The sequence below is a fragment of the Callithrix jacchus genome, chromosome 5 (assembly GCF_049354715.1).
Source record: "Callithrix jacchus isolate 240 chromosome 5, calJac240_pri, whole genome shotgun sequence".
NCBI lineage: Eukaryota > Metazoa > Chordata > Mammalia > Primates > Cebidae > Callithrix > Callithrix jacchus.
Window position 1 is genome coordinate 70,086,801 of NC_133506.1, and position 17,366 is coordinate 70,104,166.

At 40.6% G+C, this 17,366-nt stretch overlaps 1 protein-coding gene across 5 annotated transcripts in view; it reads left to right on the forward strand.

Annotated features, from left to right (window-relative positions):
• Positions 1–17,366, forward strand: part of LOC128932085 (POTE ankyrin domain family member A-like) — a 112,235-nt gene that overhangs the window by 79,728 nt on the left and 15,141 nt on the right. Inside the window, exon 15 of one of the 5 annotated variants that reach the window (XM_078375500.1) lies at positions 156–598. The exons of the other annotated variants lie outside the window; for them this stretch is intronic. Coding sequence (XP_078231626.1) covers positions 156–437 — 282 coding nt within the window. The 3' untranslated portion in view covers positions 438–598. Of the gene's footprint in view, positions 1–155; positions 599–17,366 lie in introns of those variants that run through there. 5 annotated transcript variants of the gene reach the window in all.

The window sequence follows — 17,366 nt, forward strand, 5'->3', positions numbered from 1 at the left end:
TCTTGTGAGCTGTGGGTACAAAGATATGCTTGGGTACCTTATCTTGGAAGGAGGAGGCTATACTGGGTCTCCTTTAGCTAACTTTAGGCAATTTAGGCTGAGAGGGGTGGTTTACTTGCTCCTCTGCTCTTTATAACTATTTTTGTGGCTTACAGGACAAAATGAAGGCTGATATGTCTGACCTACGAGCTAGGAATGAGATTCTTTCTGAAAAACATTCTAATGTGGAAAATGAAATTAGCCTACAAATTCAGCTCGATAATGCAAGAGATGCTGTTGGAGAACAGAATTTGATTTTGGAACGTGTGCAAAGAGACCTCAGCCAAACACAATGTCAGAAGAAAGAAATTGAACAAATGCACCAAATTCAACGAAGAAAACTGAAGAAATACATTGCAAAGCAGGAATCTGTAGAAGAGAGATTATTTCAATTATAAAATGAAAATACGTTGCTTCGACAGCAACTGGATGATGCTCACAAGAAAGTGAACAGACAAGAAAAGACAATCAGTTCTCTCCATGACCAGTTTCAGGCTCTTGCCAGTAATATTCAATCTCAGAGTGAAAAGCCGAGTCTTCTACTACAAGAGACTGAGGAAGTAAGTATTAAGAAAGATAAATATTTTTCAACCTTTCTAAAAGAAAATTTAAAGTAATATTTGATTATGGCTAAATGTTTTATCTAGGTGAATATAAAAATATATAGTTTGTAAACAATGTGAATAAAGTATTTAACGTGTAAAAATATATAGATAGATAGATCATAAATGTATTTGCTGTTAAAACAAAGATACTTTACTTTGAGTAAAGAAATTGTGTTACTGTGAAATTGTAAGCTCAGTTAAAGTGTTAGTAGGTACAGATTAACGTTCATAGTGTTGTCTTATGCTGCTGAAATGATCATTGCAATGCCTTTATGGCCATGTTTGGAGACCATGGTGAAGCAGATAAACAGAAATGCTTATACCTGACATGGGTATTTTGAAATTAAGATTAAGCTAGGAGGGTTACTTTGACCATTAATTTCAGATTTTCCAGGTGAACTGAAGTATACTACTATACTTCAGTATATTTTTCCACAATACTTTTCCTTCAGTAGTTTTGCAATGTATGTAAGTTGGTATAACTTTATTTTTATTCATATCAATTTGACTTAAATCTGAGATGATTTCAGTCTCAAATTACTAGTTATGACCTCTCAATTCTTTAAAGGCATTTACTTTTTAATAAATCATAATTTGGGGCAGATGTGAATTTCAGCAAAGCTATGTTAAATGTAATCTTACCACTGGTATTTATAATTTCTTTGAATGTTTTTACAAACAGTTTGCTCATAATTTTCATTTCAAGGCTCACTGCCTGTCATTCGGATATAACTTTGACCAGTACAAAGGTAACTGTGTTTATCTGTGATTTATTTGTTTGGCATTGAGTCCCCATTTTTAAACTAATGAGAGGTGGCAGGATTCACATATAGTGAGAATGGACTGAGTAGGGGAGACACTTGTAGAAGCTGAGGTCAGGAGGGAGGTAGAGGCCAGGTAACCCAGAGCCTCAAAGGCCATTGCAATTTTACTTGTATTCTGAGATAGGAATCTTTTGGAAGGATCTGAGCAGGAAACTGAATACGCAAGGAACTCTGAAGTTGATTGGAGCTTCTAATAAAAAAGAGGGAAAAACATTTCACAGTGTGGGATGTACCACCAGCAGCCCCACCCGATTTCTTTTTGAGACTTCAGTAGGTTGTTAAGCATTGCAGATGTTTCAGGGATGAGTGAATAGTGGGTGAATCTATTGTCTAAGTTAACAGAAAACTGATTTGGCAGAAAGATAGCACCTTCTGTGTCCTTAACTGAATTCAGTAATAGACAAGAATGTGTACACACAAGGAAAAGGTGAATCCATATATGTGTTGATGTTTTTCAAAGTGTATATGTTAGAGCTAAATATTATTACCACAATTTAACAATAAGGTGATTGATACAATCAGTAACAAAAATACTTTCACAGGTAGTTATGAGACAACACCAACTAGAATGGACTGATCCCCTAAAACAACAACCTGCAGCAGAGGCTACATCATTTAATTTAGATGAGACACAGGATTCAAAGAAGAAATTGGGTCAAAGCAGCAGTGAAGTATGTATGAAACCTAACATGTCTACAGTTAATTTATAGGTGGTGAAATGGTGTCGAATGCTTTAGGATACTGATTGAAGTGGATGGCTTTCTTTTGTATTTTTAGGATAATTTTATTATCTTTATAATGCACTTTTTTCTTAACCTCTGGCTTTCATTCTATCCTTTTCTCCTGATAAGTACATACATTTTTAAAATAAGGATCATTTCCAAAGATCCTTAGGAAAGCTGGGAATTATTAGTATTCCTCACAGAAGTTGAGAGGCTTTTTTTTTCCTGTGAAGTATTTTTTAGTGATTTCTCTATTGCCATGGTTAGGCAAGCCAGATTAAATCACAGGATAATGTTTAATGGAATGTTTCAGAAATTGTCTTATTTCTTATCTTTACTTTTGTAAATGGATACAGAATCTGTGTATATTTATTTCATGAATTTCAGGATAACTTGTACAGAAAGGCCATAGTACTGTTCTCCAAAATGCAAATGTTTTAATTTAAAAACTACTTGAAATGTTAGGCACTTTCTTCATTTACCTTTCATTTTAAATATATTGTGCTTTTTTACAAATCACCTACAGTATGTATATCCAAAGTAGAAAATTAAGAGATGTATCTAGATCCTACCACTGAATTTTTTAAAAAACTTTACTGAGACAAAATTCTTATACCACACTGTTTACCCATTGAATGTGTACAAATCATGGTCTCTTAGTGTAGTCACAGTGTTGCATAAACATCACCATCATCAATTATAGGACATTTTCATGACCCTCAAAAGAACCAGCAATCTATTTTGTTTCCATACATTAGCCCATTCTGGACACCACATATCGACTGGATCACACAATATGTGGTGGTCTTTTGTGTCTGGCTTCGTCTACTTAGTATAACATTTTGAAGGTTCATTGTGTTGTAACATGTATCAGTACTTAATTTCATCTTTCTGCTGAGTATTGTTCCACTGTATGGACGTACCATTCATTTTATTTAGCCATTTATCAGTTGATGGACCTTTGGGTTGTTTCCACGTTTTGGCTATTAATCATCCTGCTGTGACCTTTTATGTACAAGTTTTTGTGTTTGCGTATGTGTTCTTCTCTTGGGTATATACTTAGGAGTTGAATTTCTGGGTCCTATAGTAACTCAATGCTTAAGCTTTTGAGGAGCTGACAGTCTGCTTTTCAAAGTGGTTGCACCATTTTACATTCTCATCAGCATTGTATGAAGGTTCTAACTTCTTCACATCTTTGCCAGCATTTTTCATATTTTTGATTTAAAAAGGATTCCAACCCAGAGGTATAAAGTGGTATCATGTCATTGTGGTTTTGATTTACATTTCCCTAATGATGAATGACTGTAAGCCTCTTTTCATGTGCTTATGAGCCATTTGTATATCTTCCTTGGGAAATGTCTATTCAAATCATTTGCCCACTCTAAAATTGGGTTATCTTAAATTTCAGAATTTTAAGAGTTCTTTATATACTCTAGGTGTAAGTCCCTTATCAGATATATTGTTTCCAAATATTTTCAATGGCTTTCCTTTTTACTCTCTTTCTTATGATTTATTATGTTTTAAAAATTTCTATAATTTTAAGTTGTAGAGAGAAGGTCTCACTAAGTTGCCTAGGCTGATCTTGAACTGAGGTCAAGCAATCCTCCCACCTCAGCCTCCCAAAATGTTGGGATTACAGATGTAAGCCACCATGCCCAACCTCCTTTTTCTTTCTCAATGGTCTCCGTTCAAGCACAGAAGTTTCGCATTTCGATGAAGTCCAGTTAATCTATTTTTCTGCAGTCACAAAGATCTATGGCTATGTTTTCTCCTAGGAATTTTATAATTTTAGTGGTTCTATTTTGTTAGTTTTATATATGACATTTGGTGGAAATCCACCTTTATTCTCTTGCACGTGGATATACAGTTGTCCCAGCACCATTTGTTGAAAAATCTATTTGTTTCTCATTTTTTTAATACCCTTGTTGAAAATCAGTTGACTATAAAAATGTAGGTTTCTTTTTGGATTCTTGATTCTAATATGTTGAGTTAGTACTGAATCACATTTATGCCAGTACCGAATCACATTTTAGGAGAATTCATTTTCAGTCCTGTTGCTTATTACGAGTTGTCTTATGTAAGAATAGAAATTCAAGTAGTAGAATGTCTTTAATTTCACTTTATGCTTCTTGAAGGAGTGTATGGCCAGCTTATGCCTTGCTGACTCCATGACATGATGAGAGTCAGGCTTGCAAAGACAGATCCCATTGATTTTTTTTCTCCAGTCACACCTTTTGTCTCCAACCCAGTGCCTCTCTCTTCACTCCCATTTCTGTCAATTCTTGGCCACAGAATATGCTGACTGTGTCAACTATTTATTGCATTATGTTTCATTAGCTCATTATAAGTCATGGAGTCATGTGTAGATTTGAACTATCTATGAAGCTCAAGATTAAATCTGGGCTGTCATCTTTCCTCATTGGAAACTGAGCTAATTTATCATGTTGCAGTTCACAGTTAGATCCTCTTTTGACCCAGCACCTGGTTCTCTTATACAACCCTGGGGCTAAATTCTATTCTTGCACAGATCCTACATTCGCAGAAACCAGAGTTCCCTGCATTTACCTCCTTTTGCTTAAATGTAGATGAGTAGCTATGCTTTTCTAGCTCAATACATAATTCATTGAATAAATACTTCAACCTATTCAAAGAACAACTTCCAGGAGTGCAGCAACTAGAAATCAGGTAATGTCCAGGCATTTATCAGGAACAAAGAGTCAAATTAGTTGTATGAATTTCAAAATTTCAGAGCCAATTTATATGATATGGAAAAGCATTTTGTTACAATATAAAGATGAGCTGCTCTTCCCTTCTCCATACAAATGAGGTAAAGGGGAAATCGCATTGAATAGCTTAACACTCAAATGACACTACATTTGTTTTACTTTTGAGATTGTTAAAACTGATTCCATAATTTTTTTAATTTCCTCATTGAGGAAATGAAAATGAAGATTGAATCCTAGACTGATGAATCCAAAGCTGCTGATCACTTTAAAAATTTTAGTTCCTTGAATCAGGTACAATGTCTGATTTTTGGTTATTAATCAAATATTTCTAGTTTTTTCAACTTTATACTTCAAATTATATATCTCCTTCCTTCCTCATCTTCCTTATTTCATAACTCAGGGGACAAATTCTAAAAGGCTCACTGGCTTAGTCATTGGAATTTGTAATCAATGGGAACTTTTTCTAAACTTCCTCCTCAGTAGTTCTTATGTCTTTCTTATGAGACCCAGCACCTGGTTTCTTTCTCATAAGAAAGACATAAGAACCACTGAGGAGGAAGTTTATCATATAAATTATATGTATTTATCATATAAATTTGCTTTCCTAATTCATACAGTTAGAAAAGTTCTGCTGCTTCCCATTAGAGTTGTCATTACTTTAAAGGAGAATAATTTCTACTGGGTCTGTTATTCTATTGCTTATTATATCCTTGTTTAAATTTATTTTTCTGGTTATTTTTTCCTAACAAATTACCCAAATTTGAGTGGCTTAGAACATTTGTTTAGTTCACCAATCTGTGGTTTGGGAAAACCTTGGCCAGGACAGCTTCCCTCTGCTCCCTTCAGCTTCACTTGGGATAAGTCAAAGGCTGAGGGACTAGAATCATCTGAAGATTTGTTCACTAAGATGTCTGTTGCTTACGGCGGCTATTGGTTGGAACTTTAGTTGGGGCAGGATACCCAAATATTCTACACTGGAACTCCTAGGCTCTCTTTGTGGCTAAGTTTTCTCACAACATGGGGGCTGGGTTTCAAGGCGAGCAGTCTGCGGTAGAGAACCTCTTCAAACCTAATGTAGGAAGCAACATCGTGTTATCACTTAACACATTCTGTTCATTAGAAGCAAGCCGTTAAGTTTCACCCATAGTCTATGTATAGGATGAATTATTTTGCTTTTACTTTTGTTTGTGTGTGTTTTTTTTTAAACATGATGACTTGCTATGTTGCCGAGGCTGGCCTTGACCACCATAGCTCAGGAATTCTTTCTGCCTCAGTCTTGCAGGTAGCTGAGATCACAGGCCTGTGACACCACACCTGGCTTCCTTTTGTTTTTTGTGGACTTGTATAACTACATATTTATGGTATACACAGTGATATTTCTATATGTGTAAACAATGTGTAATGGTCAAATAAGACTATAACATATCCATCACCTCAAACATTCACCATTTCTTTGTGCTATGAACTTGGAAAATCCACTCCTCTAGCTATTTAAAACTATTAGTTAACCAAACCAGGTGTGGTGGTGCACACCTGTAATCCTAGCTACTAGGGAGGCTGAGGCAGAATGGCTTGAACCCCAGAGGCAAAGATTGCAGTGAGCTGAGATTGCATCACTGTACTCCAGCTTGAGTGACAGAGTGAGACTCTGTCTCAAAAAAAAAAAAAAGAAAAGTTAACCATATTCACCCTACAATGCAGAAGAAGACTAGAATTCATTCCCCCTATCTAGCTATCATTTCGTATCCATAAAACAACCTCTCCCCATCTTCCACTCCCCCTTACCTTTCTCAGCCTCTGTTACCCACAATTCTACTCTCTACTTCCAAAAACTTTCTTTTAAATTTTAGCTTCCATATGAGTGAGAACATACAGTAATTTTTCTGTGCCTGAATTATTTCACTTAATGTCACTTAATGTTTTCATCCATGTTGCCGTCAATTGCATGATTTTATTTTTTTATGGCTAAATAGTATTCCACTGTGTACATATATCACATTTTCTTTCTTTTTTTGCTTCTCTAATTTATTTTATATATTTTTTATTGCATTTTAGGTTTTGGGGTACATGTGAAGAACATGCAACATAGTTGCATAGGTACACACGTTTCGGTGTGATTTACTGCCTTCCTCCCCTTCACCTACATCTGGCATTTCTCCCCATGCTCTCTCTTCCCACCTCCCCACCCCCAGCTGTCCCTCCCCTGTTCCCACAACAGACCCCAGTGTATCACATTTCCGTTACTCACAACCACAGTCATATATTGATGAACATTTAGGTTGATTCTGTAGTTTGGTTATTGTGAATAGTGCTGCAGTAAACATGGGGATACTGGTATCCCTTTGATATACTAAATATCTTTCTTTTTTTTTCTTTTTAATTTTTTATTGGATTTTAGGTTTTGGGGTATATGAGCAGAGCATGTAAGACAGTTCCATAGGAACACACATGGCAGTGTGCTTTTCTTTCCTTCTCCCCTTCACCCACATTTGGCATTTCTCCCCAGGCTATCCCTCCCCACCTCCCCCTCCCACTGACCCTCCCCTTTTCCACCCAATAGACCCCAGTGTTTAGTACCCCCTTTCTGTGTCCATGTGTTCTCATTTATCTTTTTTTTTTTTGTTTTTATTGCATTTTAGGTTTTGGGGTACATGTGCAGAGCATGCAATACAGTTGCACAGGTACACACATTGCAGTGTGTTTTGTTTGCTTTCTTTCCTTCACCCACATTTGGTATTTCTCCCCTGGCAATCCCTCCCCACCTCCCCCTCCCACTGGCCCTCCCCTTTCCCCCCTGTAGATCCCAGTGTTTAGTACTCCCCTCTCTGTGTCCATGTGTTCTCATTTTTCATCACCCGCCTATGAGTGAGAATATGCGGTGTTTCATTTTCTGTTCTTGTGTCAGTTTGCTGAGAATGATGTTCTCCAGATTCATCCATGTCCCTACAAACGACATGAACTCATCATTTCTGATTGCTGCATAATATTCCATGGTGTATATGTGCTACATTTTCCCAATCCAGTCTATCATCGATGGGCATTTGGGTTGATTCCAGGTCTTTGCTATTGTAAACAGTGCTGCAATGAACATTCGTCTGCATGTGTCCTTGTAGTAGAACGATTTATAGACCTTTGGATATATGCCCAGTAATGGGATTGCTGGGTCAAATGGGATTTCTATTTCTAAGGCCTTGAGGAATCGCCACACCGTCTTCCACAATGGTTGGACTAATTTACACTCCCACCAACAGTGTAAAAGTGTTCCTTTTTCTCCACATCCTCTCCAGCATCTGTTATCTCCAGATTTTTTAATGATCGCCATTCGAACTGCCGTGAGATAGTATCTCAATGTGATTTTGATTTGCATCTCTCTGATGACCAGTGACGATGAGCATTTTTTCATATGATTGTTGGCCTCGTAAAGTGTCTGTTCATATCCTTTGCCCAGTTTTCAATGGGCTTGTTTGTTTTTTTCCTGTAAATCTGTTTGAGTTCTTTGTAAACTCTGGATATCAGCCCTTTGTCAGATGGGTAAACTGCAAAACTTTTTTCCCATCCTGTTGGTTGCCGATTCACACTACAGACTGTTTCTTTTGCTGTGCAAAACGTGTGGAGTTTCATTAGGTCCCATTTGTCTATTTTGGCTTTTGTTGCCAATGCTTTTGGTGTTTTGTTCATGAAGTCCTTGCCTATTCCTATGTCCTGGATGGTTTTGCCTAGATTTCCTTCTAGGGTTTTTATGGTGCTGGGTCTTATGTTTTTTATTTTGGTTTTTTTTTTTTTAATTTTTTATTAAATTACAGTTTTGGGGTACATGAGCAGAGCATGCAAGACAGTTGCGTAGGTACACACATGGCAGTGTGCTTTGCTTTTCTTCTCCCCTTCACCCACATTTGGCATTTCTCCCCAGGCTATCCCTCCCCACCTCCCCCTCCCACTGGCCCTCCCCTTTTCCCCCCAATAGACCCCAGTGTTTAGTACTCCCCTTTCTATGTCCATGTGTTCTCATTTTTCATCACCCACCTATGAGTGAGAATATGCGGTGTTTCATTTTCTGTTCTTGTGTCAGTTTGCTGAGGATGATGTTCTCCAGATTCATCCATGTCCCTACAAACGACACAAACTCATCATTTCTGATTGCTGCATAATATTCCATGGTGTATATGTGCCACATTTTTCCAATCCAGTCTATTATCAATGGGCATTTGGGTTGATTCCAGGTCTTTGCTATTGTAAACAGTGCTGCAATGAACATTCGTGTACATGTGTCCTTATAGTAGAATGATTTATAGTCCTTTGGATATATACCCAGTAATGGGATTGCTGGGTCAAATGGAATTTCTATTTCTAAGGCCTTGAGGAATCGCCACACTGTCTTCCACAATGATTGAACTAATTTACACTCCCACCAACAGTGTAGAAGTGTTCCTTTTTCTCCACATCCTCTCCAGCATCTGTTGTCTCCAGATTTTTTAATGATCGCCATTCTAACTGGCGTGAGATGGTATCTCAATGTGGTTTTGATTTGCATCTCTCTGATGACCAGTGACGATGAGCATTTTTTCATATGATTGTTGGCCTCATATATGTCTTCTTTCGTAAAGTATCTCTTCATGTCCTTTGCCCACTTTTGAATGGGCTTGTTTGTTTTCTTCCTGTAAATCTATTTGAGTTCTTTTTAAATTCTGGATATCAGCCCTTTGTCAGATGGGTAGACTGCGAAAATTTTTTCCCATTCTGTTGGTTGCCGATCCACTCTAGTGACTGTTTCTTTTGCCGTGCAGAAGCTGTGGAGTTTCATTAGGTCCCATTTGTCTATTTTGGCTTTTGTTGCCAATGCTTTTGGTGTTTTCTTCATGAAGTCCTTGCCTACTCCTATGTCCTGGATACTTTTGCCTAGATTTCCTTCTAGGGTTTTTATGGTGCCAGGTCTTATGTTTAAGTCTTTAATCCATCTGGAGTTAATTTTAGTGTCAGGTGTCAGGAAGGGGTCCAGTTTCTGCTTTCTGCACATGGCTAGCCAGTTTTCCCAGCACCATTTGTTAAACATGGAATCCTTGCCCCATTGCTTGTTTTTGTTGGGTTTATCAAAGATTGTATAGTTGTATGTATGTTGTGTTGCCTCCGGTGCCTCTGTTTTGTTCCATTGGTCTATATCTCTGTTTTGGTACCAGTACCATGCTGTTTTGATTACTGTAGCCTTGTAGTATAGTTTGAAATCCGGTAGTGTGATGCCCCCCGCTGTGTTCTTTTTGCTTAGAATTGACTTGGCTATGCGGGCTCTCTTTTGGTTCCATATGAAGTTCATGGTGGATTTTCCAGTTCTGTGAAGAAAGTCAATGGTAGCTTGATGGGGATAGCGTTGATTCTGTAAATTACTTTGGGCAGTATAGCCATTTTCACGATATTAATTCTTCCTAATCATGAACATGGAATGTTTCTCCATCTGTTAGTGTCCTCTCTGATTTCGTTGAGCAGTGGTTTGTAGTTCTCCTTGAAGAGGTCCCTTACGTTCCTTGTCAGTTGTATTCCAAGATATTTTATTCTTTTTGTAGCAATTGCGAATGGCAGTTCGCTCTTGATTTGGCTTTCTTTAAGTCTGTTATTGGTGTAGATGAATGCTTGTGATTTTTGCACATTGATTTTATATCCTGAGATTTTGCTGAAGTTGCTTATCAGTTTCAGGAGTTTTTGGGCTGAGGCAATGGGGTCTTCTAGGTATACTATCATGTCGTCTGCAAATAGAGACAATTTGGCTTCCACCTTTCCTATTTGAATACCCTTTATTTCTTTTTCTTGCCTGATCGCTCTGGCTAGAACTTCCAGTACTATATTGAATAGGAGTGGTGAAAGAGGGCATCCTTGTCTAGTGCCAGATTTCAAAGGGAATGCTTCCAGTTTTTGCCCATTCAGTATGATATTGGCTGTCGGTTTGTCATAAATAGCTTTTATTACTTTGAGATACGTTCCATCGATACCGAGTTTATTGAGGGTTTTTAGCATAAAGGGCTGTTGAATTTTGTCAAATGCCCTCTCTGCGTCAATTGAAATCATCATGTGGTTTTTGTTTTTGGTTCTGTTTATGTGGTGAATTACGTTTATAGACTTGCGTATGTAGAACCAGCCTTGCATCCCCGGGATGAATCCTGCTTGATCATGGTGAATAAGTTTTTTGATTTGCTGTTGCATTCAGCTTGCCAATATTTTATTGAAGATTTTTGCATCTATGCTCATCATGGATATTGGCCTGAAGTTTTCGTTTCTTATTCGGTCTCTGCCGGGTTTTGGTATCAGGATGATGTTGGTCTCGTAAAATGATTTGGGAAGTATTCCCTCTTTTTGGATTGTTTGAAATAGTTTTAGAAGGAATGGTACCAGCTCCTCTTTGTGTGTCTGGTAGAATTCGGCTGTGAACCCGTCTGGACCTGGGCTTTTTTTGTGTGGTAGGCTCTTAATTGCTGCCTCGACTTCTGCCCTTGTTATTGGTCTATTCATAGTTTCGGCTTCCTCCTGGTTTAGGCTTGGGAGGACACAGGAGTCCAGGAATTTATCCATTTCTTCCAGGTTTACTAGTTTATGTGCATAGAGTTGTTTGTAATATTCTCTGATGATGGTTTGAATTTCTGTGGAATCTGTGGTGATTTCCCCTTTATCATTTTTTATTGCATCTATTTGGTTGTTCTCTCTTTTATTTTTAATCAATCTGGCTAGTGGTCTGTCTATTTTGTTGATCTTTTCAAAAAACCAGTTCTTGGATTTATTGATTTTTTGAAGGGTTTTTCGTGTCTCAATCTCCTTCAGTTCAGCTCTGATCTTAGTTATTTCTTGTCTTCTGCTGGGTTTTGAGTTTTTTTGATCTTGCTCCTCTAGCTCTTTCAATTTCGACGATAGGGTGTCAATTTTGGATCTCTCCATTCTCCTCATATGGGCACTTATTGCTATATACTTTCCTCTAGAGACTGCTTTAAATGTGTCCCAGAGGTTCTGGCATGTTGTGTCTTCGTTCTCATTGGTTTCAAAGAACTTCTTTATTTCTGACTTCATTTCATTATTTACCCAGTCAACATTCAAGAGCCAGTTGTTCCGTTTCCATGAAGCTGTGCGGTTCTGGGTTGGTTTCTGTATTCTGAGTTCTAACTTGATTGCACTATGGTCTGAGAGGCTGTTATGATTTCAGTTGTTTTGCATTTGTTGAGCAGTGCTTTACTTCCAATTATGTGGTCCATTTTTAAGTAGGTGTGATGTGGTGCTGAGAAGAATGTATATTCTGTGGATTTGGGGTGGAGAGTTCTGTAAATGTCTATCAGGTTTGCTTGCTCCAGGTCTGAGTTCAAGCCCTGGATATCCTTGTTGATTTTCTGTCTGGTTGATCTGTCTAATATTGACAGTGGAGTGTTAAAGTCTCCCACTATTATTGTGTGGGAGTCTAAGTCTCTTTGTAAGTCATTAAGAACTTGCCTTATGTATCTGGGCGCTTCTGCATTGGGTCCATATATGTTTAGGATCGTTAGCTCTTCTTGTTGTATGGATCCTTTTACCATTATGTAATGGCCTTCTTTGTCTCTTTTGATCTTTGTTGCTTTAAAGTCTATTTTATCAGAGATGAGAATTGCAACTCCTGCTTTTTTTTTGCTCTCCATTTCCTTGGTAAATCTTCATCCATCCCTTTATTTTGAGCCTTTGTGTATCCTTGCATGTGAGATGGGTTTCCTGGATACAGCACACTGATGGGTTTTGGATTTTTATCCACTTTGCCAGTCTGTCTTTTGATTGGTGCATCTAGTCCATTTACATTTAGGGTTAATATTGTTATGTGTGAATTTGATACTGCCATTTTGATGCTAAGTGGCTTTTTGCCTGTTGGTTGTTGTAGATTCTTCATTATGTTGATGCTCTTTAACTTTTAGTGTGATTTTGGAATGGCTGGTACTGGTTGATCCTTTTTATGTGTAGTGCCTCTTTTTGGAGCTCTTGTAAAGCAGGCCTGGTGATGACAAAATCTCTGAGTACTTGCTTGTTCGCAAAGGATTTTATTTTTCCTTCACTTCTGAAGCTCAGTTTGGCTGGATATGAAATTCTGGGTTGAAAGTTCTTTTCTTTAAGAATGTTGAATATTGGCCCCCACTCTCTTCTGGCTTGTAGTGTTTCTGCCGAGAGATCTGCTGTGAGTCTGATGGGCTTCCCTCTGTGGGTACCTCGACCTTTCTCTCTTGCTGCCCTTAGTATTTTCTCCTTTATTTCAACCTTGTTGAATCTGACAATTATGTGCCTTGGGGTTGCTCTTCTTGTGGAATATCTTTGTGGTGTTCTCTGTATTTCCTGCATTTGAGTGTTGGCCTGTCTTGCTAGGTGGGGGAAGTTTTCCTGGATGATGTCCTGAAGAGTATTTTCCAGCTTGGATTCATTCTCTTCGTCCCCTTCTGATACACCTATCAAACGTAGGTTAGGTCTTTTCACATAGTCCCACATTTCTTGGAGACTTTGTTCATTCCTTTTTGCACTCTTTTCTCTGATCTTTGTTTCTCGTTTTATTTCATTGAGTTGGTCTTCGACTTCAGATATTCTTTCTTCTGCTTGGTCAATTCGGCTATTGAAACTTGTGTTTGCTTCGCGAAGTTCTCGTATTGTGTTTTTCAGCTCCTTTAATTCATTCATATTCCTCTCTAAGGTATCCATTCTTGTTATCATTTCCTCAAATCTTTTTTCAATGTTCTTAGTTTCTTTACGTTGATTTAAAACATGCTCTTTTAGCTCACAAAAGTTTCTCATTATCCACCTTCTGAAGTCCAATTCCATCATTTCGTCACAGTCATTCTCCATCCAGCTTTGTTCCCTTGCTGGTGAGGAGTTTTGGTCCTTTCTAGGTGGCGAGGTGTTCTGGTTTCGGGTGTTTTCCTCCTTTTTGCGCTGGTTTCTTCCCATCTTTGTGGATTTATCCACCTGTCGTCTGTGTAGTTACTGACTTTTTGATTGGATCTCTGAGTGGACACCCAGATTGTTGATGATGAAGTATTTCTGTTACTTGGTTTTTTTTCTACCAGTCTAGCCCCTTCACTGTACGACTGCTGAGGTCCACTCCAGGCCCTGCTTGTCTGGGGTGCACCTGTAGCAGCTGCAGAACAGCAAGGGATGCTACCAGTTTCTTTTTCTGCTGTTTGTCCCAGGATGATGTCTGCCGATTGTCAGTCTTATGGATATAGAGGTGTCAGGGAGTTGCTTGAGGAGACAATCTGTAGGAGCTCAAGTGCTGAGCTGTGAGCTCTGTTGTTCATTCAGGGCTGCTAGGCTGCTATGTTTAGTTCTGCTGCAACCTAACTCGTAAGAAAACCCCTTTTTTTTCCTCAGATGCTCTGTCGGGGGGGGGTTGGGGCTTTCCTTGTGAGTGTCCGCCTCACTGTCCTGCCCAGCTAGGAGGCAGTCTAGTCACTTTTTGCCTGCCAAGGCTCTGCCCTGCTGGTGTGAGGTTCGCCCTTTTCCTGCAGGCTCCGCCCTTCTGCTGTGGTCTCCACCCTGTTGCTATGGGCTACGCCCTGCGGCGGAGTCTCTTTGTTGTACTGGGTTGCCTCGGCAGCGGCAGGCTGCGTCAGCAATGGGCGTGTACCTCAGTAGGGGCTGATTGCCTCGGTAATGGCTGACGCCCCTCCCCCGCGGAGCTGCGCTTTAAAAAAAGAACCTATTCACCAGGAGCGTTTGGAATCGCCATTTTGTTTGTCACACTGCGCTCCCCCAAACTCTGAGTCCCTAGGATTTCCTGGGCTGGGTCACAGTTCAAGACCCGTTCAGTCTCAAGTTCAGCCCTCTCGAGTCTTAGTTTGCCAGTTCAACAGGGCACCTGTAACAGTGCGCTTTTGTATGGAGCGCTGTGGAGCGCCTCTGCGCTCCGGCGCAGGCTGGAGCCACACCGGCTGCCTACTACGCCAGCGGAGACCTCTGCCTGGCTTCCCGTGTCTCTTTTTTTTTTTTTTTTTGAGACGGAGTTTCGCTCTTGTTACCCAGGCTGGAGTGCAATGGCGCGATCTCGGCTCACCGCAACCTCCGCCCCCTGGGTTCAGGCAATTCTCCTGCCTCAGCCTCCTGAGTAGCCGGGATTACAGGCACGCACCACCATGCCCAGCTAATTTTTTTGTATTTTAGTATAGACGGGGTTTCACCATGTTGACCAGGTTGGTCTCGACCTCTAGACCTCGTGATCCACCCGCCTCGGCCTCCCAAAGTGCTGGGATTACAGGCTTGAGCCACCGCGCCCGGCCCCTGCGTCTCTTTTATACCTGGGGATTTCCCCGTTCTGTGGGCAACTAAGATCAGTCTGGAAATGCTTCCCGGACTCACCCTCTCTGTGCGTCCAGTGAGAGCTTCAATCCTGGGTTGTTCTCACAGCGCCATCTTGAATCCTCTCCTTCCTTTCTTCTTTTTCTTCAAAATAGCAGAACCTACTCACTGTGGTACTAATTATGATTATTATAAATGGCCTTGCATAATTAATTTGAGTAAATATTTTCCTAACTATTATGCTGTTACCCCTGAGTGTGTGTGGAGTGAGCAGGGCAGGGCCCTACCTCCATGCTGTATATCAGGAGACTCGGGCCGGGTCTCACCACTCTCCTGAGGTTGCATAGCATGTACATGGCAGGAGCTGGGGCCGGGGTTGGAGGCTTGGTGTCTTCTGAAGATTGTTCCGGGCTCCTGTCTGCCTTCCTCAAGCTCCCACCACGCGTTGTTCACTGTGAGGCCGGGGTAAACTGTCCAGAGCAGAAGCCGTCTGGCTGCCCCCAGCCACCTGCCAGTGCCTGTGGACCTGGCCTCACGACTCTCAGTCTCATTTCTGTGACACCTGCTGGGCCCCGTTTGTTGTGAGGAATGAAGGAGAGTCAGGAGGCCTCACCTGCCAGTGATTTGCTGGATGACCTTGATGCAATCTCACTCTTCAGCCTTCTCACCCATAAAATGAGAGGTTGAACAAGGTCCCTCCAGGGTTTCCCTGGCTCTGTGCCTCTTGGTCTGTATCCCACTGAATTTTTCTGACCATCTTAGTGTCTAGGGCTCCCTCACCCCGTGTTCCTCCAAAGTTGTGGGTTTTTTTTTTTTTTTTGAGACAAGGTCTTTTTTTTGCCCAGGTTGGAGTCCAGTGGTGTGATCTCAGCTCACTGCAACCTCTGCCTCCTGGGTTCAATTGATTCTCCTGCCTCAGCCTACTGAGTAGGTGGAATAACAGGCACCTGCTACCACACCCAGTTAATTTTTGTATTTTTAGTAGAGACAGGGTTTTGCCATGTTAGCCAGGCTGGTCTCAAACTCCTGACCTCGTGATCCACCTGCCTCAGTTTCCCAAAGTGCTGGGGTGACAGGCGTGAGCCATGGCACTTGCCGGTTGTGGTCTTTGGTGGATCATTACCTGGGGCCACGAGGTTTGGCTTCACACAGGGAAAGAGGCTGTCACTAGCCTGAGTCTTGAGGTCTCAGCTCCAATTATAGATCTCAACCTTCTTAGCTGTACTGCTATTTTCTGGGGTCTCCTCCAGAGCAAGAGCCATTTGTAGACCAGGGAGGGGGATGAAGGGATAGATTGGTGTTCAGGCCGAGGGCACTCATTTTGGCGATTTCATCAGCAGCCTCCAGTGGTGGCAGCAACTGCGAAGAACCAGTCACGGAGTCCCATCAAGCGGCGGTCGAGGCTCTTCCCCCACCTGCACACAGGCTTGGAAGGCCAGGGGGACAGCCGGGCACGATGGTAACTGTTGGGAAACCCCTACTCCAGCCTGAATCATGGGGTCTGTCAACCCTCTCCACTGTACAGTGTTCAGTGCCCAACCTTGGGGGAGGAGCTTTGCCCAGATGGCCCTGATTTCAGGCACCTGCGTGTCCCCTGTCACTCACGCAGCTCTTTATCCAGAGGCTGACGGTGCCAGTCTCCGCATGGGGCTTTCCAGAGTTATTCTTGCAGTATTTTGACCCAGGCTAGAGACATTGCTGGATTCCTATTCCTTTGCTTCCTTTTTCAATGCTCACTCCAAAGGCCTGTCTTGTGGGAACCTTTCCTGATTCTGCCAGGCAGAGTTCCTTGCACCTTCCTTTAGACTTCTAAAAGTTCTGGGCTTTTTTCTTTTTAAGCAACTCATATATTACATTTAACCTGTTTTGATTCTTTAAAAAACAACACATAGTACTTGCACATTTTTGGGGGGTGCATGTGTTCTTTTCATAAAATGCATAATGGTCAAATCAAGGTACTATCCATCACCTCAAACATTTATCTTTTGTGTCAGGAACATTCCAGCTCTTTTCTGGCTCTTTTGAACTATGAAAACTATTACTATCAACTATTGTCTCTGTATTATACTATTGAACACTAAATTGTATTTCTTCTAACTGACTGTATTTTTAACCAACTTCTCTTCATCCTGCCCTCCCACCCCTTCCCAGCCTCTGGTGACACCAGTCAACTCTCTGTCT